The sequence below is a fragment of the Tinamus guttatus genome, unplaced genomic scaffold, assembly GCF_059628265.1.
Source record: "Tinamus guttatus ecotype Peru unplaced genomic scaffold, ASM5962826v1 Tinamus_guttatus_pri_ptg000489l, whole genome shotgun sequence".
Classification (NCBI taxonomy): domain Eukaryota; kingdom Metazoa; phylum Chordata; class Aves; order Tinamiformes; family Tinamidae; genus Tinamus; species Tinamus guttatus.
The window spans coordinates 1,218,449-1,243,614 of NW_028289023.1; the positions used below are offsets into that span (position 1 = coordinate 1,218,449).

General features: G+C 37.1%; 2 protein-coding genes across 2 annotated transcripts in view; one reads left to right on the forward strand and one right to left on the reverse strand.

Moving 5' to 3' along the window:
- The window catches only part of FBXL13 (F-box and leucine rich repeat protein 13), a 79,245-nt gene that overhangs the window by 24,850 nt on the left and 29,229 nt on the right, over nucleotides 1-25,166 (reverse strand). Inside the window, exons 10-16 of the mRNA XM_088533252.1 lie at nucleotides 17,240-17,292; nucleotides 12,605-12,705; nucleotides 9,093-9,222; nucleotides 3,044-3,142; nucleotides 2,230-2,347; nucleotides 1,907-2,069; nucleotides 544-663 (exon numbers count right to left, since the gene is read on the reverse strand). Coding sequence (XP_088389378.1) covers nucleotides 544-663; nucleotides 1,907-2,069; nucleotides 2,230-2,347; nucleotides 3,044-3,142; nucleotides 9,093-9,222; nucleotides 12,605-12,705; nucleotides 17,240-17,292 — 784 coding nt within the window. The remainder of the gene's footprint in view (nucleotides 1-543; nucleotides 664-1,906; nucleotides 2,070-2,229; nucleotides 2,348-3,043; nucleotides 3,143-9,092; nucleotides 9,223-12,604; nucleotides 12,706-17,239; nucleotides 17,293-25,166) is intronic.
- LRRC17 (leucine rich repeat containing 17) lies at nucleotides 9,031-24,852 on the forward strand. Its single transcript, XM_088533192.1, has 4 exons — nucleotides 9,031-9,152; nucleotides 18,909-19,788; nucleotides 23,236-23,391; nucleotides 24,427-24,852. The coding sequence occupies exons 2-4, from the start codon at nucleotides 19,032-19,034 to the stop codon at nucleotides 24,825-24,827; spliced, it is 1,314 nt and encodes a 437-aa protein (XP_088389318.1). The 5' UTR covers nucleotides 9,031-9,152; nucleotides 18,909-19,031; the 3' UTR covers nucleotides 24,828-24,852.

Consider the following 25,166-nt stretch of genomic DNA (forward strand, 5'->3'; position numbering starts at 1 on the left):
GGTCATTTTGGACTTGCTAAATATTCTTCTGAAGTAAATGTGAAATCTATTAGGTCCTACAAAATTATTACGAAACATGATTCTACATCTTTTCCACATGAGCAACACTATATTAAATCCTTCTCACTGGTGGGTAGATGTTTTTGTAAGAAAAAAAAGGAATTAAAAACATATTTTGTACACAATCAAAATAACTCTTCTGGCATTGAAATGAGCAGTAAGCCATTAGTTCAGCCATGGTGCTGCTCAAAGGCATGCATACACAAAAGATGTATGTGACCCACTAATAAAACAGAGAAGGTATTTCCCAATTTATAGGCAAGTTGGCTACAGGTGTTCGCTACTATGGGCAAAATTTTTGAATTCCTTTTCATATGATGGATCATTTTAATAGATCTATAAGGTCAAAAGACCTAATAATTAATCTAGCACAATTTTCTATATGATTTTATCAATTTGTTAACATATTGAGAACCATAAAATTAAAGATATATAAAAAGCCTATCAGCTACTTACACCAGAATACTGTACTGGACTAGGTACCTTTGTGCTATTTCTGTGACAGAAGCATCAGTGACACGAATACAGTTAGTCAGATTCAGCTCTCTTAGGGTAGCACCTGAAGAACCTTCTACAAATGGTTTTACACCTCCATCACCAATTCTAAAAGAGAAATAGAAGTAATATTCAAATTCGAAGTATGCATTTTTTCATGCTCCCTAGAGTTCAACATAAATTTGATTCAGCAGCCTATATTGCAGACAAGGGGAAAATAATACTGATATATTCAGAAAAATACAAAAAGCTGTTCAAAAATTTCCGAGTAATATTTGTATGAATGTCTTCATTAAGTTAAGAAAATAATTTAAAAGAAAAATAGTCTTCTAACACACAAGCAAGAGAGATATGTTGCATATGTAGGTAGTTACTGTTCTGCATATCTGCATTGACTGAGGAGTTAACCCGAGTTCTTTCTCAAAGTGTTTCACTTAATCCATAGAACCATAGAACTGTTAAGGCTGGAAGGGACCTCTAGAGATCATCTAGTCCAACCCCCCTGCACACGCAGGGTCACCTAGAGCACGTGGCACAGGACTGTGTCCAAATGGGTTTTGAAGATCTCCAGAGAAGGAGCCTCCACAACCTCTCTGGGCAGCCACTGCATGTCATTGCACCGCATGTGTGCATATCCTTTCTTGTGAGAAATTTTAGAAGGTTTAGATTTGTTACAATCTACAAATTTGCTAAGGCTGAAGCTTTTGCAAATGTCTGCCAAAGTATTACAAAATAGTGCAGTTTTACAAGAGCTATATCATTGCTTTAGAAGTTTTGTCAAGGGAATTCAGCGATTATTTAGCATTTCAGACAGTGGACACGTGTACGAATGCACCCTCACACCCCAAGAAGCAGCTTGGCTTGCAGGCTGGAAAATCCAGCTATCTAAATGTTAAACCAGAAAATTCAGGCAGCTGTCCCAAACACACCCCTCAGCTACCATCACGATGTCATGGTACCACTCCAGGATTTCTCAGCGCCTTTATGAGAAATATTATCGCATTTTTATAAGAAGAACAAAGCTAGTTCAGCTATATATGAAAGCAGAATCCCTAGAATATAGTAAGGCCCCAGAAATTTTAAGATAAGCAGCGTTTCTAGCTTCCTTGTATTATATTACAGGTGTACTGTTTTTTTAATGTTTAGAGCTTTTGTCATCACTGATGAATGGATTTTTGATAATATGTTATAGGAGTCAAAAGCTACATGCATAAAACATTTTTTTTTAAATATTGAGGTATACATATTAACATTAAAACTGAAAGATGTGCTAAAGAACACAGAAGGAATATAATCATCATTAATAAAATTCCTTAACAAGGTTTGCAGAAAACTGGATGTGATTAAGTACCTTATGCAGTCTGCTAAATTCAGTACAAGAATATACTTCAATGGTGCGATCATCTTAAGCCCAGCATCTGTGATCTTTTGGCAATCAGCCACATGAATATGCCTGATGTACGGGCAGCATTTACTCATCAACTTGAAACTTAAATCAGTAATTCGATTATTTCCTGTTGAAATATGGAAAGATGCAAGTTACATAGCAGACACATTATGGGCCCAATCCAAATGGCCACTGAAATCAGCTGAAGGATTCTTACTGGCTTCAAATGAATTGGATGAATTTTTAAAATATACTATTGTAATAATTGAGTTAAATATAATACCTACCTCCAATGCTGACCTTGATCAGTTTACATTCTGCAAGAGCTCTGAAAGTTGTATCAGATAGATGTGGGGAGTCAAGGAAGACAACAGACATAATCTGCTCGCATTTTTCAGCCAAAGCCTTTACGAGGAAAAAGATGAAACACAACAATCATATATCTGTGCTGTGTCACACTACAAAAAAAATCAGCAATTGTTCTGTATATAATACCTAATGTTATAATTTCTTACAAAGCTACAATCATTTTCAAAATTTTCTAGACCATCAGCACTAAATTAAAAAAAACACTGAAATTCTGTATGTATTTATTATCATTGGGAACACAAGAAAAAGAAGTAAGCAACTGGAGGCATGAAATAAGGCTGACATCTGTGATCAGTGATCTAATTAACAATTATTTTTGCAGCATCCTGAAAAAAATTTCCCATACCATGGGTCCATTAAGTTTTGCATATTTTAGGCAGACCTAATTACTGTATGGGGAATTCTGTGTAGTAATCAATAGCAGATTGTTGTTCCCACGTATTATATACAGCACAGAAAAAAATGGGTGTCTCTCATTTATAAACTGGGAGATCTTATTTCAATTACAGTTAGGTGAGAAAAGAAGAAAAGATACTCAAAAGTTTCTGGAAATGACTCTTAACAAGATTTGTAAATATAATTAGATAGCAGCTTTTTGAAAGTGTCTTAGGAGAGAACTCTTCCCCTAAATTGTATGCAAGTGTGTAATTTTCCTTGAATTTGTCTGAGAGGATAACCCAGCTCGAATATCAGAAAAGTTCTCAAAACACACATTTATTCTCAATTTCTTACTTGAATACATCTGTCTGTGAGAGTTGGCATATCATTGATTAGCAAATTCTGAATCCTACTGCAGCCATTGGCAATGTTTCTGAAGCCATCAACTGAAACCTGAGTAAGAAATAAAACATTTATGTCTCAGCAATTCTAACAAAAACTATATACAGGAATGGCTTGAGATATGTTTGATATTTAAAATCATTCGCATTGAGATGCTCACTTATCAGGAAATATTTTAATTTGTCCCAATAAAAGGAAAAAAAAACACCAAGAGGTGTCCATATTCTAATATTTTAAAAGCACTATCCACATCCTGTATCTGCACACAAACCAGCATTCTGGAAGTGTAGATGCAAAATATCCTGTGTGTTTTAAGCTCAGGGCAATTGTAGCACCAACGTTTTCCCTACAGTAATCTGTAACAGCCTGCAAAATGAGTGATAACCCTACAAATAACAAAATCACAGCAAATACCTGATAGGCAACACATAGTGATGCAAGTGCCATCAAAGACGCTCTGTCAGGTACCTAGTGCAAGGCCAAGTCTGATGCTGTGTGGCTGTGTAGCCCAGGATGAGGCTGTTCTGAAAGCAGCTAGATTACAAAGAAAGAGTCTGAGAAGTGACAAGAGCCAAATCCTGGCAGGAGATGGGGTAGGGGTGGCAGGGAGAAGGCTGCAGAGAAGGATTATAGAGAAATACAGTTACAAAGTGATCAGGACGAGCAGAGTCTGCTGGTGCACTCCAGGCACTCTCACCTTCTCCACTGCCTGCTGCAGAAGTCTGCTGGACAAGAGCCCACCATGACTTTGGGAATGTGATTGCTGTGGGTGACATCTGCAGAGGATCTGCAGGTGCTACGGCAGATCTCAGGCAGCAGTATGCATAGGGTGGCTCAGCCCAAAGAGCCAGTACAAGTGTAGGGCTACTGCGGTGAAGGCAATACTTTTCCCACCTAGAAGTGACCACCAGAAGGTAGAACAGTGGCATGGAAGGATGGGTGCTAGGTCTGAAGACAGAATATGACGTGGTCATTCACGTTCTAAAATTCTGTACCCACTATTGGTCTTTCTGGAGGTGTAGGACAATACAATCCTGTCTTCAGTCTTCCAAACCAGTGCCTCCAGTCTATATGAAACCAGCTTGAGCTGTGGCCATCACACAAGCAGCTGCCTGTGGGATGTTCTGGGAAATCTCCATTCTCTCCTAATTCTCTGACCTCACTGCCATGCTGAGATGAAAGTCTCCTATGGCCTGAAATTCGTCTAAAACAAAGAAGATCCTTGTTGATAGAGGTCCCACATTGTTCAAACAAACACTAAGGCCAGTGTAGTGGGGAGATGTGACTTCTAAGAAGACTTTCAAAGAGTAGAAGATTGTCTTTCAGTGATAATAAGAACCTGATCTATTAACACGTCTTTTAGACATCAAATATCTGCCAAGTATCACCAGGCAGGAAAACTACCTGAGAAGAGCCTATTTCAACAAGTTCTGGAGTTTGAATTCCCAGTTCCCAAACGTACAGGCTGGAAGAGCTGACTAGTCATGCAGCTATCAGGCATGGGCCTCATTCCAGGACAGCAGTAATTTTGCACGAAGGTCTGTAGATATAACTTGGCCATTTCAGGCCAAACTGTGCTGAAAAATGAGCTTAGAAGAACAGTAAGGAAATAAGGCAGAGATTGGGGAGATTACAGAAACAAGTTTCTCAACAACAGTGGGAAGAGATCCAGAAGGCTACACAGCCAAGCAGTATGAAGCAGCAATGTGCTGTGTTTCAGTATTAGCTTGAAAGAGCTGAAATAGTGTGCTGTGTTGATTCCTTCTCTTAAAGAAATGAAGGTGAGAAAAGCATAAAAAAAGTTCCTGCCTTAAGAGCAAGAATCCATATACTGTGTGGCATAAAAGGATGGTGCTCTGTGAGACTTAAGATTCCAAATGTGAACATTGCAAGTTCTATTTCCGAACTAATTTTAACAAAAGTATGCCACAGTGAATATGTTTTGTTTTTTTAGAACCTACTTCTATGACTGTTAATCAAAGGAAAGTATGGGGCTTGCAGGGTTCTGTTTCATTTTTTTCTTTTACTGATTTTGTTAACAGTTAAAAGTACCTATGTAGCTTAGGTACCACGAATACAGAGAGCAGGACTAAAAGATCCCTCCTGTCCAGGCAACTAACATTCAGGTGCAAACACACTTAACTGAGGGACATGAGTTGCACTACATCTTGGGTATAGTTATGTATTGCTCTGAGTAACATCTGAAAATATCAGTGTCTTTGAAAAGAACAAAAGCAGACCCAGAAGCCTAGCTTTATGCCCTTGTTTTGAAAATGTTAGCCATTATCCTGAACTGTGAGATAAAAATTTGGGCATCAACAGGTTCAGGTAAGTGCAGAAGAGGAATTACCGTCAACGGAAACTTTAAAATCAAAAAAAGAGGTAGGAAAATGCTGAACCAAGAAGGTGCCAGTAACACTGATGACGGTAAGGAAATAGTCTACGGGTGCTAAAGCTTTTTTTTTTTTTTTTTTTTAACTCCTCTGAAATTAGGAATCTGAGATGCCTGTGTTAGACAATTATGATTCCTAGCAAGTGAAAAGCAAGAAATATCCCAAGACACGTTGGACCAGCAAAGGTCTGGATCACCTCTGGAGACTTCTCTCCCTGTCTACTTGTTATATAGAAAAATGAAGGTAGTTTATAGGCCTTAGCTTATGTTAGATGCCTAAAACTAAATGGGATTCCAGTTCTTAAAATGATAGATAGTAGGTAGCATGTAATTAGATCACACTGCACAATGCTGAGAGATAGAAGTTGCATTATCTTCTGGCATTCAGTAAGGATTGCAGTAAAGTTAACTACAATTTAAATGACTTTTAATATCTTTCCCTGCAAACACATTGTTTGCTTAACAAAGAACTCTGACACCACAAATAGCTGCAATTTAGTGTTTTACTGCATGAGAGCCAAAAAATAACCCCAAAGCAGCCAATAATATCACTCTACAGATTGCTTTAAATTTCATTTTAGCTTTAAAGGAACAGTGTTTCTTTTCTAAAGCCCCACTGGTTGTTTAGGCACACTTCAGTGTAGAAACTCAGAATTTTGCATATGTTTTCAAAAAACAACTGCTGGAATTTCAGCCTGCTTAATAATTGCCTCAGGAACCAACTTACCCAGAAAATCAACATCAAAAGACCTATAGAATTTAATACTGCATTTTTTGCCCTGCATCAACAAAATGCTGCTTAAACCTCCTTCTTCAATCAGTTATGAAGCAGCGTGCTCTGAAGGTCATAAGGAGTTTTAAGACCCCATAAAATTCTACAGAACTGCTACATAACTAAATAAGACCATTCTATTAATGCACTATTTTCGTTTCCTCTAAAGGATCAGAAGTCCTTGTGATGATCCTATATAAAAAATAATTATTTGTCTAGGACAAGTTCCCAGACTAATACATAAATTACTATTTTATTTCCTAACTGCATGCTAGAAATATAGATTAGCACATGAGTATCTTATAATAAAGTACTGCTCAGTTACATGAGTTTGCAGTTGGGAACTGTAAACAATTGCTTCAATAAACAAGGTTCAGATTTTCTATCCTTTGGGCTGCTTGATATGTGTAAGAGGCCAGACATTGACAGCAGCTGCCAACATGAGAAGTCTGGCCACGAAGCCAGAGCTGGAGGAGCTCTGTGATGGTGGGAGCTGGCGCAGCCTCCGCAGCTGCCAGTAGCTCCTCTGGCCTCCCACAAGTGCAGCACGGCAAGGGAGGAAAGGGGCTGTTTGTGACTCCCCAGGAATGACCAGCTTGTGCTCTCTTAAAACCCATAGCCAGTTGTTGCAAGGTACAGCAATAGATGGGCTGTTCTTTGGGCCAGAATAGTCCCAGTCAGAAAATCAGTAGGCCATAGATCTTGGGACACCCCAAAAATCCAATTTATTTGAAAAGTTTCATATTTCTAATTTAACTGAAAATATCTCTCACCATAGTCTCTTTTTCAGTTCTCAATGGGTTTATAGCCTCAGTGTAGTCTGTCAATAAACGACATGCAATCCTTTCTAGTCCTTAATCTCTGTTTTGTGTCTAGCACTAGAAAATAATCCACCCATAGCATTCAATTTCAAAAGTAGCACAGAGAAGAGATCTAATGCTTTATAGGTACTTCCTTGAGAACAGTAGTGGTGTAACAGCAATTTTGAGCAGGACACAATAGAATCTCTATACTTTTAGGAAATACCGTGAAAACCTTCCATAAAAATCTTTCCTATCCATGCTATAGGACCCAACCTTAATTACTTCATACAAAGGATTCATATCTATATTTCATTTGCTATTACAATTATGAAACAAAGCAACACTCGAGCAGAGGAAAGACTGTCTTCTACGACCTACAACAGTGTATGGCCTACAAACTGTGTGCTCATTTTCTACTTTTATGCCTGAGTATTTTAAGTGTTCTGGCCCTAAAGTTTCCACCTGTAAAATCATTAGTATAATCACCCAAACGATAGACAGGCTTTCTAAATAGGTGTCGAAATACTACACTTTCAATGGCAATATAGGTACTCACATAAAAAGAACTGTAATATTAAAGGAGGGAGAGAACAGGCTGCTAGTGGATACTGTTTAGCATAATTTAAATACTTATCCTAGAATTTCACTATATTTCTCTAGCTAATTCTGAAGCCTTAGCCTTAAAAAAGTTCCCTTTGAGTTAGCTCATCCAATGAGGAAAAGAAAAGGAATTCTGGCCCCTTAACACACTTTCTGCAGCAGTTTGTAATTTGATGCTCTTTTTGGTTTTAATTGTTTACTTAAGTACTCAGTTGTGACCATTAAGCACTATTTCGAATTCAAGGGAAACACAAAATGGAGAAAACTATGGAAAGCCTCCCAGATGTTTCAAATACACTGATGAGCAAAACCACTGCACTCCTCTGGAAAAGGGAGGCCTGTGGTTTTCCTATGTGATGATGATTGCTTTTCTCTAGTGCTAGATCATGCTTTGTGGAGGCAAATCCTTGCAGCTCATAATCACACTTCTGAACAAGCAGGAACGTTGCTTTTGCGATAAAAATACAGTTCCTTTGAAAAAGGAACTCAGAGGTAGTTCCCAACTACACTAATCTTAGCCCTCATTTCAAATTTCATACAGGTACTGCTCAATACTTCCAACCCTCACAGCACAATTCCCAGGAACAGGCACTCAGCGCAAAGAGCGGTTAGAACAAGACTGCTCTTATCTGCCTCCATCCCTGATTCCAAAAAGGTTGTGTTAAATGGAAAATTAAACCACTGGAGTCCTTAGGCCCCATCTCTTTATCATTTCACATACATTTTGTAGCTTGGAGAATACTCTCGGTCTATAGAGGAACATGTGTGGGACTCCTTTGTTAAACACTCACAGACTATTATTGCCATACTGTCTAGCATTTTGTTTTGCTTTTGAAACAGGGTTTGAGATATCATGTATGCTTGAAACTTTCTAAAATAGTATTAGATTGTAAAAATTTTGCTTTTTTCAAAATTTTAAAGCGGCAGTAAAATAAATAATCCAAAACATCAACTATTTTTAGGTTGCAGTTTTACAGACTAATCTACATTTTAAGTAATGAAAATAGAAACACAAGATCACTATTTAATTGATTTCTTTTCCTGTAAACGAAGTGTAAATTTGTTTTCTCCAGTGCACAGTGGCTTTTGATTTTTGGTATTTCAGTAGAAACTCCCCTTTCAAAGTGCCTAATTTAAAATTCCAACTAATCAGGAGATAGAATTAGTCTATTTATGGCTACAAAAGCCAGCCCTGATTTCATTATGCAGTAAGTACTAGTTGTTCAAACAGCTGACAGTTTGTTGGAAATGATCCAAGCCTATAGTGCTATTATTTCTCAGTATAATTTAAACAGCTGTAGTCATGTAATTCAAAACCCTCAAACGTCTGCTGCAGAGCTTGTACTCCTTCAGCATACCATGAATGCAGGCTGCAGGCACTCTTATAAGGGATTCTCTTCTTCACAGAATGAAAGACAGACATGAAGTGCAAACCTGAATGCAGCCTGAAAGGTCCAAATAGATGAGCTTGTGACATCCTCTTCCAGAGCCCAGGTACTGTAAACCTTTGTCTGTGAATTTTCTGCAGTGAGCTAAACTCAGATACTGTAAATTGGGGAAGCTCCTTTGCAAAAGAAAAACAAGATAGAGAATGAATTAGTACAAAGTATGCTACAGAATCAAACAAAAATTAAGAAACTGTAGCTGAAATATTTTGAAAATTAATGTAAAGGAAAATGTTGGGTTTTAAATAGGTTTCTCTTCTTGCTGAGGTTTGAAAGATTCTTTTTCTGCTGCACTTTTCCCCTTGTTCCATGTATTGCAAATAACTGAGGAATAGTACTATTCTACATTTTATTTAATTTGATTAAAAGAATATGACTTTGAAGAGATCTCATATAATTGCAAGAGGACCCTTTTTTAATTAACTGGGATTCTGTCTGCACACTTTTTGAAAATGAATAGACTCTTCAGTGTGAGTTTGCTGGACTGACTTTGCCATTGATTTACAAGCAGTGCCTGCTGGAAATGAAAACCAGAACTCTATCAAAGGACATTAAAAGCATAAACGTATAGTTAGACATTCACCAGTCATGTAATTATTTAGACAAGTGCTATTAAAATAAAACAAACAAAAAAAAAAACTGAAGGTGAGATAAAAGTGAAGTATATTTTTATATCTCAAATTAACCCATGTTTTCTAAAGTTTAAATCAGTTATTTGGGAAAACATTTCTTTCTTTATACTAAATGTTAGTTAAAAGAAAGAAAACTGTATAAATAGCCATGGCACTGTACACCTAAGCACGCTGTAAAAGTTAAGAACCTATACCCTGATCTGCTTGGGCTTCTATCTGCAGATCTGGTTTATAACATACTGAAAACATTTCACCGAATGAAATTTCTAACTGGAATAAATAATTGCTGCAATGCCACAAGCACCACAAATGAAAGCACACAGAACATCAAACCCGTAATTGGGACATACGGGCAGACACTGAGTTGCAGGACACAGCCGGGCAGTTTCACAAGCCAGCAAAGCAGGCATTTTGGAGAAAGGCAGCAACAACCGTGGGGGAGTTGACTGCTTAAGGAGTGGCATAAGTTTCCAGAGCTGGCTTAATACTTTCAATACTGAGGGAGGAAACGTGCTAGCTTGGACTCAACAGGGGAAAAAAAAAAAAGGAGCGAGTTAGGAAACCGAGGAAACCGGACAAAATCACTACTTAGAAAAGTATTAACCACACACATGCAAAAAGAAACTTAAGATAGTATTTAATAAGAAAAAAAAAAGGAAGAAAGGCAATGTTCATCAAAACCAGATATTAGAATAAAAGGGCATGCAATTTTTTAATGAAAATATTTCGCATTTAATACAGAAATAGAAGTATGCTGCTTTGCAGAAGCCCAAGTTTTCTTGCATTTTAGCAACACATTCAACAGGAGTGGCGAGAATGACACTACCAAACAGCACGCTCAGGCAGTAAATTAAGACCTTGTTTTTAAACTGTTGGATTTAAGTCTTTTTAAACTGTACAGGGTTAAACAACTTAAGACAAGATATAGGGAAGTCCTTCTTTCTGCAGTTTGAAGACTGATCAAAACCTTCCACAACTCATGAAAACACACTGATTTTCCTCACATGTCACGTGACCCTTTCTTACCAACCGTGAATTTTAATACATGATTTCTTCTGCCTTTCTTAAAGTGGCAGCGTTCTTAAAGCTGAACCACGAGCACACAGGTTGCTATAAATTCTTGTTTTGTGTTGCACCTGAACACTGCAGGAACTCTGTGCAATCAATTTGGCATTCATTGTATTATTGTTTTAAAGTAATTTGACAAAGCCACTTTCTTACAGCTACTCATGTCTACTCCAAGCATCAGAACTTTTCAGAGGGGAAATTGTACCTGATGAACTGTTTTGTGTAGCATATAGGTTGAAATATTTGCATGGAAGAGCAGAATGAGAAAATTCAAAATGACTAGAAAGCTTTCAGCTCATCTAATCCATATGTCACTATTGAATTGTTCCAGTAATGGGCATGTAATATATAATGGCAACACTTACATGCAATGCTGCAACAATGCAATACTGCCACCTTTAAGTGTTTTGCACTAGTTGTTTTATTTATACTGGGCCTGTGTCAAGCTGTTCTAAAGGCATGCAAACATGTCTGCTATCAATGTCTTCATAGGAGATCAACTCTCTGTACATCCTGCTAATCCCAGAAACAATGAGCTTTGTTTTTTGTTCAAAAATTCTCAATAAAAACTGGTATATCATGGTTTTAGATCAAAAGTACCACTTGTGTCTTGCAAAACTTATTATTAGCGAAGCGTAAATTAACTACAAAATAAATTCTGATGTTTATCGATGAATTTTTTTCCATTTCATTTTAAACATGCTTAAAACATCATCCACTCTGGAGAACTCTTTCCTGGGTAAGCGTTTTCTACACATGAAAACACTGTTCTGACTTTCGGTCTTGACAGGATGCTTAAACATAACAACTAGGCTGGGATTACTTGTAATACAGCCATTTCAAGAGAAATATATTAAAATTAAAGAAGACAAATATGGAGGAAACACAGATCCTGATGAGAATACTACTGAAGAAGAAATGAATGTTAAGGGTGGAGACAATAAATGGAAAACTGTGCCAAAGAAAACTGTTAGCAAACTGAGGATGTGACATTATAGACTGGCATAAAAAAAGGCACCACTGTAGCACAGAGAAAACCAAAAATCAATATATATTATGTAAATGTCAAAGGAAGACAGGCTTCTGAACTTTGTGAGCATGCTGATAAAAGGAAGCCGTTGTAGGTTTTCCTCATGGGAAAGAGAAGCAATGTACAGCTATCTTTAAAAACTTCATACATCATTGTGATGGCTGCTGGCCTGGATCAGGATGCCTCACTTTTCCTTGCAGCAGTTTTTAACATAATAATTCTATCTACTAAGCAGTATTTGAGTCTCATAGTTGGATACATCTAAAACAGAAAGGACAGTTTACCTCTGTAACAATACAAATTCTTTGACTTTGGTGGAGTGATCTTCCAAACAACCTTTTGAAAGAGGTTGGAATAATTCTTTCTTTTGCAATTGTCACACAAGTACTTGGCCCAGACAATATACCTACCCGCAGTCCACTCTTGAAAAAATCATTTTTTATGAACTTATCTAAGTTATGAACGTCTGGCATCACAATGAACAATTGGACATACCAAAGAAATTTTGGACTAGCATGTTCTTTTAAAAACTCTGGGAAATATATATGGTAAGCCAGCTTGTATTTTTATAAAAGAGAAAGAGAAAGAGAAAAGCAGAAACAGAAAGAGAAACAGAGAAAGGAATTGCTATCAAATACATGGACCATTTTGTAACTTTTTTGTAACAGTCAGAATTCTGCAGATCTCTCAAAAAGAATATTTCAACAATATATGTCTCAAAGTTTCCTACAAGAATAAAAATTACACTGTCACATTTCTCCTTAATTTTACCTTGACAGCAGCCGTAGTGTTCCATTAGTAATATCTGTGTATGACAGATTTAAATAGAGAAGGGATGGACAGCCTTCTGATATGAGTCTCATTGAGTCATCCTGAATAATAAAAAAGATTTCTTGAAGTACATAAAAACATAGTTGTATCAATTTATCTGTGTTTATAAACACAGTAATAGAAGAAAAAAATCTGAACAGATTATATTAATTGCTATATAATTAAATGATTTTCTTCTGGAAACCTCTAAGCAGAATATTAAGAGACGCACGATACTTTTTTAATTCTCTTCAAGAATGATAATTTTAACTTCCCAATTCAAGGATACGCTATACACTACTCGGTCCAGTGGAGCTCCTGGGGAACAGGAAGCAGCACAGGCCCTTGTGAAAAGGTAGGCTAACTGCACGCTAGGCAAAAGGGCACCCAGCAGGTCAAGGGAAGAGGTTATTCCCCTCTGTGGGGTCCAGTTTTGGACTCCCCAGTACAAGAAAGATATGGACATTCTTTGGCAGGTCCAGTGGAGGGCCACCAAAATTGTTCAGTGCAAGAGAGAGACTGAGAAAACTACCTAATGGGAGAGCATAGAAAAGACACAGCCAGACTCTTCTTCAAAGTGAAATGCTACTGGATAAGATGCAACAGACCCAAGCTGCAATACAGTAAATTCCAGTTATACACCAAGACTGGAACAATTTGCCTGGATTGAGCAAGCTCTGTCCTTGAAGGGACATGGGCTTGGTTGTTTACCACAAGGTCATAAGCAGCCTGATTGAGCTGAACGTGCTTTGACTGGGATGCTGAACTAAATGATCTCCAGAGGTTCCTTTCGATACAAATGATTCCATGAATGGTTCAAAATCATAAAGCTGATGAAGTTCTCAGCCCATATTTCTGCTAATAATCAGGAGCTTAAAATATTATCAAATGGTTAATCACCTATTTTTTTTTTCTGCCAAGATGTCTACAGTGAAATCCAGTTATGTGAATGCAACTCATTTAGACACACTTCTGTTAAACCAGTTACAATAACAGGTGAAAAGATGCAGCGCATTCTGCAAAACTCAAACACTTACTCAGGCTGTGTGAGTGGGTTTAGCTCTGTGTTGCCATGCTAACAGGGTTATTGGTATAATACAATATACTTGGTCCAAAGTCAGCTGGGGTACATCTACACAATCATAGAATCATAGAATCATTAAGGTTAGAAGGTTGGAATATCTCTTTAGAGGTCACCTAGTTCAACCCCACTGCACATGCAGGGTCACCTAGAGCACGTGGCACAGGACTGCATCCAAGCAGGTTTTGAACTTCTCCAGAGAAGGAGATTCCACAACCTCTCTGGGTAGCCTGTTCCAGTGCTCTGTCACCCTCACTGTTAAGAATTTTTTCCTTAAGTTCCTGTGAAACTTTTGGTGCTTCAGTTTGTGGCCATTACCTCTAGTCCTATTGGTGGCCACTACTGAAAAGAGACCAGCACCATCCTCTGCACTCCCTCCCTTGAGGTACTTATAGACACTGATCAGGTCCCCTCTCAGCCTTCTCTTCTCCAGGCTGAGCAGGCCCAGCTCCCTCAGCCTCTCCTCACAGGGCAGATGTTCCAGGCCCCTGATCATCCTCGTAACCCTGCACCGGACTTTCTCCAGCAGCTCCACATCCGAAATTCTTTCCATATCTTTTGGGCTTTTTTTTTTTTTTTTTTTTATCTTTTATCTTTTGTTTTTACTCTAAACTCAGACAGGCAGGATTTATGACAAGATCACAAGCAACCTGAGCTAGGTGGATCTGCTCTGAGTGGGAGATTGAACTAAATGATCTCCAAAGGTTCCTTTCAATCCAGATGATACTGACAGCTCATTAAAATATTTATTAGGCTTCACAGAAAAGAGGAAAACTGGATGAAAATAGAAGGGCATGATCTTATGAAAGTAAGAACTGGGTTTAATTATAAGAATAAAAATTTAAGAAACTTCAGGTAGCCGTATAAAAGACACGCTAAGTGATATACCCTCAATATGTTGTAGAATCTGAATCAGCTTCAGCAAGGTGATTTGTAGGGCATCTTAGTCCATATCCCAAACTGAGCTGGAAAAATACGCCAGACTTTGAGAGCTGTTTGTCTAATCTATCCTTGGCAAACCTATGCTGGCCATTCCTTTTGCCTTATCCAGTGGATGCTTACACGTTGATTATTTAGTAACTTGTTGAAGTGCTACTTCCCAATGATAGTGTTAGGAAAAAATGGTTTATAACTTCGTAAGTGTTCCTTCTTTGAATATATTCAGGATGCCTGCTTCTCTCCAGTCTCTTTGGATGTCACTTATCCATTAAAGCTTTTAAAGACAACTAATAGTTCAGAAATTTGTTCAGTCCCTTCAGCAATGAGGAAGTGCATTAGGCTCTGCTAAATTTGTGTGCATCTGAACTACTTAAATACACTCTGAACCTTTCTGTTCCTACCTGAACTGCAACCCTTCCCTGGACAAAAATTAACTGGCTGAAATACCTGGGGTAAGACCAACAACACCAAACTTCAGACATGTACAGTACAAATCTACATCATGGACACACCTGCCTAGCTACAGTCAATGGAAAGTAAAAACCATTTTTAGGGAGTGATGTATCTAAACTATTTCACCACCTACTTGGCATGAGTTTAATCAGACCTTTGATACACGTCTAAAAATGTTTACACTTAGTCAGGCAAATTTCAAAGTTTTTTTTTTTTTTAATGAAGATATAAAGCAAGGAAGATTGGGCTGAGCTTTTTGTCATTTTGTTTTTCATGTACCCCTCAGAATCTTTTCTGGTAGGTTTTTATATTTCTACCTTTTGTAACTTTTATATCACATTTTTTTGATATATGGTTCCCCTTGACCCCCACTTACACCTTATAATACCAATAGGTGATAAAAGAAGCAGATCTAGGACCCACGAATAACAAGAATATGCTTTTTATCTTTTCACTTACATCAGAGATGTCAGTGTTTCTTTGTTTACTTGGAAATCCTATGCAAGGATCTTGTTGATTCAGAAACTACATTGTGGTGAAATCACCAGTATGGCTTACTTGACAAAGTAGACTTGTTCCATTCAACAAGACACAAACATAAGAGTTTAAAAAATGTTTTCAAGGAACTGTTAATTATATCTATCCCATTACCAAGTACTTAATTACAGTTTAGGAACCCTCTTTAAAATTTATATTTCATCCAATTATAATGTAAAATATAGAAATGTATTACAAAAACAAAAGTATTACACTTACGAAATTGAAGAAAAATTGATTACTAAAATCTAAAGAAATGCCTACCTCTTTAGTGACAAGTTAAGTGTCTTTTCTCTACTTTGCTACTATTCAGTAGCAAAGAGTTAAACAGAATGGACTATCACGTAACAGTGCTTGAGTCTTTACAATTTGGCAAGCCTTAGTCCTCTTCAATTTATTATCTTGACATAGGAACTTACTAGGAACAAGATCCTTGAGAAGCACATAGCCTCTAAATAGTAACCAGACATAATAATTTCATGTAGTAAATATTACACGTGAAAAGACTGAAAGATGATCATTTAGTATAAAGAGAATTCTACAGTGGTATTCAACAGCGCTGAAGCCTCCTCATATTTGAACAACACTGCTTAAGACTATCCAATATATATAAAAAAGTGTTACCCTTTCCTTGTAGTTTATACTGCAAGCAAAATTGCATAATTGCATAAACTGTGAAAACAGAGTGAGAACAAGAAAATAAAGACAACATCAACATAGCAAAGAGATGAAGATAAATGTAAAGCAGTACCAAAACTGAGTACTAAAAATGAGAACTTCATGATTCTTCTGTAGTTCTTACCTCTCTAAATCTGCATTCTCACCTCTTTAAACCCACCATCCTAAGTCATTTTCATGTGAAGTTCACAAGCTGTAGTGAATTATCGTTAATTCTTAAGCCCTGTGTGGAACCATTGCTTTATTTCTGGGCTATGCTTTGAATACACAATTTACTCCAAACACAACTGAACTACACCAAATCATTTGTTCATATATTTAACACTACAGGAAGTCTATACATGGATTACTATGTTACTCTATTAAGAATTACAATGTTTGGAAAACATCGATCTTTATTTTAATTATTAAAAAAAATGCATATATCAGTGTCATTTCTAAGAAATGATTTATTAAAGCAGTTAAATTTTATCAGAGAATAGCTATGAAAAAAACTCAGAAGGAGCTAAGAGAAGTAAGAAAATATTGAAATGTTTTAGGAAAAAGAATGGATAGAATATAATGTTGATTTTATAATCCTTACACACCTTTCACATAAAGGGTCTCACAAATATCTAGAAATTTAGATATTTTGAGAGGCTAAGAGCAGTCCTATTGAATGAAGGAATAAAGGAACTTGGAGACATCATAGGCTTAAAATGTACTTATCCTGATAACTTTATACTTAGTCCAACTCATTATCTCTAAAACCTATTAAGCTCCACAGTAACATTGCCAAATAGAACTAATTAGTTACACAATTTCACTTTATGTCAATATGATTTGTGTATTAAAATTAACAAAGAATTTCAGAAAATATTCCTTCTTCCTGTAAATTAAATATTGCAGAGAAAGATTTTTATACTTACATTTAATCCCTGGCATTCAGAGAGATTTAAGTCTTGTAAATTTTTACATTCACCTAAAATCAAAATATAAAAAGTCATATTATAAGAGAAACTTAAGTAATTGCATTACAGATTCAGTCCACCTAGGCCATACCAGATAACTTAGAAGAACGCATAAAAAAACCCGCCAGAAGTAGAATACAAAGTTGGACGACGTTGTCCACAAGAAATGTCACTTGTTACACTCATGAACTAATGGCTGGCTTATGAATCAAGTTGATGTATCTAGTGTTACCAAAAGAACCAGAAAGTTACCTAACTAAGCAATTTGAAGTTAGGAAATTCCAGAATTAGGTTTTTATTTAGGCTTATCTGTCGCTCTCATCCATATACTATGATACCAGTCCTTAATGATGCACATGAACTACTATTTTCCTTGAAAGCAGAGGTGCAGCAGACAGACCAAGTGTAGGGAAAGCTCTTCTTTTGTTCTGCAGTTACGAAATTCCATAGAATAGCAAAAGATAGATGGCTGAGCCCCTTCAGCCACTCCCCACCAAATTTTTAGCCTATTATCCAAAGTAAAGATGCAAAAAACCCTCTGTTAAATGTTATAACACTTTCTGCTTCAACCCAATATTCAGAAATAATTCATCTGTTTAAGCTGAAATGAAAAAAAAAGGCCTGATACAGATATCTGATAGGAAAAATGTAATTGGAAATGTTTATATAGTTACAATAAATACATAAAAAGTTAAAATTTCTATTTTCACATGACAATTATGAAAACATGAAAGTCAAATATGCCATTTCAATTGCAATCAGCATATATCAACAACAGGTTTATACACTCTTTCTATGGGAACTATGACCTTACTCAAACCCCGTTATGTTGCTTCACTCAATGCCATTTTGAAGAGTGGGATTCTGCTGAGAAAAATTGGACAACTCTAAAGATCCTAATCAGTTAAAATCATCCTGAAGGCCAGAGTAAAGACATACCTCCCACAAGCCTCTCGCCCTAATGCTAACTCAGGCAGTCATCATTTTACAGGTGAGCCTGTAAATAGGACTGAAAGGAACTGTTCATTTTGGTATTATAGTTGAATAGAGGTTAGCTTGAAGGCAGAAATTAATACTAGTAATAAATGCAAGCTCCTACTCAGAAGATGAAAAGGAAGTGGAAAAGAATTTACATATTTCTAATTATCTTTCCTCCTCCTGTGTGGCAGGAGCAGAGGTAGCTGCAATAAAACGGGGCACAACCGCGGAATGAGCACATGCTTCAGAGCAATGTAAAACTGGATGCTTCTCCTTCATCCTGGAACACTCCTTACATGTTCCAACAGCTGGAAAGGTGGCAAATTTCCACCTCCAGTGCCTCTTTCAAGCTGTGCTTCCAAGGCAGACTTAAATGCCATGCCCTTTTGCTGAATATACAAGAATCTCCAATTAAAAACCAGGTAGAACCCCATCCTTTTGTGATACAATTTGCCATGCTTAATCACAAGTGAATCACAGAGCATCAGAGACAGCAGTAACAGCAAAAAGGAGACATGAGATTAATACTTTAGAGTATCTGTGCAGCTCTGAGCAGTGTGGTGACTGAGAGCTGGAATGCTGTGCATTACGCTCGAGGCTCGATGGAAATGCCTGCTTTATCTTTTCTAACATTTTGCTTTTCTTCCAGCGCAGGGATTTCACACACCCCAGCTGCGCCTTCTCAGATTTGAACAACACTGCTTAAGACTATCCAAATATTCCGGCTGTTCCAGTTGTCACAGAAAGTAACAGGGGCCAGCTGAATGTCAAGATGCAAGTAGTAACTGTTATAATACTACTACTTCTCTGTAAAGTGTCCGACTTCAAAAAGACCAGGAATAGGAGTCTGAGAAACAGTGAAAGGGACAGAATCTTAAGGAAAAGCTCTAGCACTGTGAAGCGCAACGCCCCAGGTCTCCCCTGCGATACATACACTTATCTTCATGAGAAATACTTAGATTGCCAGGAAAGAAAATTGATTTTTGTGTCATCTGATTGGCCCGATGATTTAAAACACATGCTGCTCGCAAGAAACAGGATCCGTACACTGAAGAATAATATGTTTTCGAAGTATAAAGTATTGAAAAGTCTGGATTTACAACAGAATGATATATCAAAAATAGAGAGCCAGGCTTTTTTTGGTTTGCATAAGCTTACCACACTCTTACTTCAGCACAACCAAATTAAGAGTTTATCTGAGGAGGTTTTTATTTACATGCCCATGCTAAACTACCTACGACTTTATGATAATCCCTGGCATTGCAACTGTGAACTGGAAACTCTTGTTACGATGCTACAGATTCCAGCAAACAGGAATTTGGGAAATTATGCCAAGTGTGTGCATCCGATTGAACTGAAAAATCAGAAGTTAAAACAGATAAAGGCTGATCGGCTTTGTGGTGAAGAGGAAAGGCAGGACCCCCAAAGTATAAGAAAGGAAAAGCCTGAAGGCATGAAACCAGAATTTGATTCCTCTTTGTGCCACATATATGTGTTCCCTGTACCAACCCTGAACTGCAAGAGAAAAGGTTTGTATTAATCTTTATAATGGAATGAGTCCCAATAATTTTCTAGTTCCCTTACTATCTTTGTTCATATATTAAATACAGCAAATCAATACAGCACCAGTACTTGCTTGACTTTCCTTAACTAATAGTTGTGATTACAAGCAACAAGCTGGAACTCTTTCAGTGTTTCACCTCCACTCTACAGGCCCAATTCTGCAAACAAATATTCTTAAGTGTTCTAGTACGAATAATTAAGTGAAAATCAACAAGACTAAAATTAGGCATTTGCTTAAGTTCCTGTAGTGCCAGCACCTCACTTCTCTGTTTTTACTACTATAAAGACGCTGTTATTACAGCTGCTCCAGAGCTCTGTGCTGGCACAGAGAAGGGGCACAGATTCTCTTCTCTTCTCTCCAGTCTGCAGACACAAAGATGGCAAAAAGAGGTGACTTGTCAGTCCCCTTTTGGGAGCGGTGAAGCAGGGCTGGAGCTGTGTTTCCAGTCCTCAGCAGAGCCCGATGACAAACGAGAGGCCCTGCACCCCCATGTTTTCTGTGCAAGATTTCTTCTATGGAGGGAAAGAACGTGTGTGTGTCTCACAGCCTGGCAGACATTTCAAAGTTCAAGGGTCTTCAAGAAACTTTAGTCAGAAACTTGGCTCCATTCCCTCCCCAAATGCATCTCAGGCTCCTACAATCCAGTTAAGCCCAAAGGGGAATTCAGCTGGAGCACATATCAGTATAAAAGTGCACATTTATTCATGCTTTGTATTTCCCATATTTTATGCCATGATGAAACAAAACAAAGAACAAAACAAACTAGAAGGGAATTGTTCTTTAACATTATTATTAAAAAAAAACACATCACCAAGAGTAGCCTACGAATACTAGGAGGATTTTTCTCAGTGTTGCAGTCTGTTTTGCCTACTTTTATTTTGCAAATGTTCACCAAACTTCTGCATAGTTCTTCTATTTATTTTAATAGCGACTTTAAGTGCATATACCAGCTCTTGGCATGTCCTTATTCCCAGATCCTAAAACCAGAGAGAAGCTCAGAGTAAGTCCAGAATAAGGAGACAATATCTAAAGAATCACTGACCTCAGATTTGACTACATAGTTTATCTGTTATTTATGTCATTAAAAAATCCCCCAAGCTTTGCCCTTTTCCTCATAGCTAAACTTTGTTCTTCCTATATCTCACTTTTCTCTCATTTTTTAAAATTTATTTTTTACCATGTAGCTGCTATCTCTTTTTTATTAATTGTTTATGCTTTTGTACTGGCTAGAGTTTGTTTGTTACCATTCACTTCCTTTACCTTTCCTTGTAGTACAAAACAGGATCTTAATTATTATCAGCACTGCCTCGTGGTTGCACAAAACAGTGCAAGGGAACAAAACCAGCCCTATCACATAACTCATGATAAAAGAACTTTCTGGACATTCCTGCTCAGTGGCATAGTAAAGATTAGATGAATATCAACATACACTCAAAAATACTTCAAATACATTTGAAAAGTTTGGGTAAGATAAACATTACTTTTAAGTCCTCAGAAAGCTCCAGTGTAGTCTGTTCTTCACTGCTTTCTACGGCATTTAAAAAAAAAATGGATTATTGTCCTCAGGACTAAGGGACAAGCAGTAACTTCACACTCGACATGAGTGAATTAGAGGGCACAGGGAGTCTCTCCTCGGGGTCGAGCGCTGACTGCGTCACCCCAGGGCTTCCCGGGGGTCCAGCCCGCGCTCATTGCACAAGTCCCACATTTCTTAGGATGCAGCAGACCCTCCGTGCGTATGTTGGACAGATGGATGCACCAGCCCATACACATCTGGGACTTCTGAACATATGACCTTTTGATGAAAGTAATGTACTTATTGCTTTGGAGTATGATTACTGTGCAGCAGATGTACAATTAAATTGACCCTTCCACCAGAAATAGGAGTAGCATGTATCCAAAATCCTGGGAAAGCAGCAACATTTCTCAGATCTACCTGGACAAGATTTCAAAGTAGGGAAAAAAGGTGAATCACTTGGAAACTAGTAAAGTACCACACACAGCTGCAGCCCACTCTTCCTTTCATCCAAAGCAGGGGATGGAGGGACAGGCTGTGCAGCCTTGCGCTGAATCTCAAGGGAGCAGGGCCTGCACTTCGTCCCTCAGGGCAGCAACTTCCAGTTCACGCCAGAAAACATGTGAGAAAGTCCTCTTAAAAAAACATGTGAAGATATATACCTCCTCCTTTTCCAACCAGAACTCCTTACCCTTATCTCGTCAGATCTCTTTTGTGCTACAACTGTCAAAACTATAACTCTAGTATTATATAAAAACTATATTATAATTATAGCACGTCCTTGATTCTCCTTCTTTTAAGAAAAGCAAAGAAGTTTAATGCAAATATGCCTTCTGTTTGCTTTTCCACAAAAGAATCTGGGTTCACAAGAGCAGTTCAAAAAGCATGTATTCATGTCCTGCAACCTCCCAAGGTCTCTAAATTCAAACGTTATGTGCCTTTGTATTATTTGATAAATATGCCCTCAAACTTAGACATCTGCACAAATATGAAACACTCAGATCTGAGTAGGCTCCTCCCAAAGCTCTACTGAAATTCATATCTAAGGCAGGAAGTTTCCGAAATGTTGCTCTAGTCTGGAGAACGCCCCATGCATTAGACATCTTCAGATGTCAGACATCTTCTACAGATTTTGGCACAGAAACTAGGAACAGGAACTAGTTACTTTCATTCAAAGAAGAGATAACATCCTTTGTATAAAAGCGTGGGATTAGAAAACTCATTGAGAAAACATAAAACCGGGAGATGCAGTTCATGCTTCAGTTTTCCAGAGACGATGCAAATCACAGTTTGCTCTTTTCAGGAACGTGAACTAGACACTAAGCTTCCTGCAACTCTTTTACAAGGAATGCTATAAGGATAGATAAATATTAGTTGCTTTGGTAATGGCAATTACATAGGTAGTAAAGAGAAGAAGATGATACTAATGTGGGGATAGTGGGAGAAAACGGAAGAAGACAAGGAGAAAATAAGGGACTCGCAAAGGGCAAAGATTGGCAAAGGGAAAAGAAAGGAAAATATATAGAGAAAAAAAAGATAGAGCAAATTAGTCAAATGGATATAAATTTGCTTTTCCATTCTTTCAACTTAGCCCTTTCTCACAGTTAGCATGAACATATTTCCAAATGATTGCTGAATAATAAAGAGTTTACCCTATGTTTACAGACAAATCAGAGAATAGGTCTTACAAAATAGAAATGTTGGAGTGTCCTGTATTTCCCATGTAGTCACTAAGCACTTTCATGATTTTTCTGAGATACCTACTCTGATTTATCTCTGGAGACAACATAAACAACTCATTTTTTCTTGATAGCTCTGTGTGATAAACAACTGTGACATGCAAACAGCAAAAATAATCTAAAGCTTATGCAAAATATGTCTTTTTCATTTTTTAAGATTTAAAAAAAGTTCCAGGTAACATACCTCCAGATATAGTTAAGCTTGATTTGTCCAACAACAAAATTAGACAACTACGAGCCAAAGAGTTTGAAGATGTCAGTGAACTGAAGATACTAAACCTAAACAGCAATGGATTAGCTTACATTGATCCTGGTAAGAATAATTTTACATATTTATAGAAGATATTTGTGTCTTATTAATTATATATTTTGGCTATATCTATCATACAGAGATAGAGTTAGGAAAAAAAAATTAAAAAATTAACAAGTTGGTTAATTGCTGAAACGTAGTAATTGCTGAAACGTAGTAATTGCTGATGTCAAGAACGGACACTAATATCAGATTCCATATGCTAATACTAAGTCAACCAAGTGCAAAAAATAATAAGGCTATACTAATAAAACAATTAATAGTAGACTAATAAGTTCCACAAAGCTAAAGAGTTGAATGACTTTTAAAATATCTTTGCAAATTCTGTCGGAGAGTATCATAGAATATAATTGCTTTTCAGTCATATTGGATATTAAAGTAACAGACAAACTGAAAGGATTTTGGACTTTTTGGATTAAAAATCACTATATATATCATTGTTCTTCTACAGAGAACCCTGTAAGGCAGGGTAACTCAAGGAGCGTTGTATTTGCAATTTGCTTACTGTATATACATATTAGGGTTTTTAATTATGAAAGTAGAAATGAGAGAGAGATATAAAGAAGGAAACAAAAATTAGAATCTCTTCTATTAAACCTTGAAAAGGTTCTATATACACACAAAAATGCATACTTACATATATATAAAAGGTAACAGACCTGCATATTGTCACAGAATTAATAAATACCCATACTCTGTTTTATGGCAACAACAGTAGAGTCATACAAGCAAAACAACAGTTCGCTGATGCTTCACTTCCTTAATATCACTCTCATGCATGGTCATATGTACCAGCAGTATCACTCCTGTACTGTTGACATATTTTTTATGATACCTGACACTTTTCAGAATACAACCCACACTTCAAAGTCCAGTTTTTGAGAAGTCCTTATACCAGCAAAAAAAATCTTAATTAATGTATGGACACTTATATTTTAAAGCCATCAAAATGTTTTTCTGGATGCAGATATGCATAGTTTGTCTAATGAATATTTATACCAATACTGTTTATATCAATAACTGTTTTTATATTGACAGCTGCTTTCTCAGGGCTCAGTAACTTAGAGGAGCTGGATCTATCAAACAACAGCCTTCAAAATTTTGATTATGGAGTTTTGGAAGATCTTTATTTTCTGAAAATACTGTGGCTGAGAGAGAATCCTTGGAGATGCGATTACAACATCCATTACCTTTTCTACTGGTTGAAGCATCACTACAATGTTCACTACAACGGCCTAGAATGCAAAATGCCGGAGGAATACAAAGGATGGTCTGTTGGAAAATATGTCCGAAGTTATTATGAGGAGTGCCCCAAAGACAAGCTGCCCATTTATCCAGAAAATTTTGATCTGGACAAAGATGACGAGGAATGGGAACGACATAAAGAATCAGTTCAAACAGTAAAGAAGCATGGCGTAATTGTCACTGTAATAGGCTAATAAAGGAAACTCTTTTTTGTTAGTAGATTCACATATTTGATACTCTGACACAAAAAAAATTGTTTACATTTTTTGTTAACTTACTGTTTGTAAGAATATCTGCCTATGAAGATTTTTTTTTTCAGTTAATAATTATACCGAATGGCATTAGTTATTGTTCCTACCAACTTGTTCAGGACATGCTTGTGAAATATTCTGGCAATGATTTGAAGCTTTGCAATACGAATGGACAGAAACAAGCACAGAGCTGTGGTGGGGAGGAGTTGTTTTATGTACAAACACAGCTTATGTGTTGACAGGAACTTGCTACAGGATTGTGGCCAAAACACATTTTCCTGA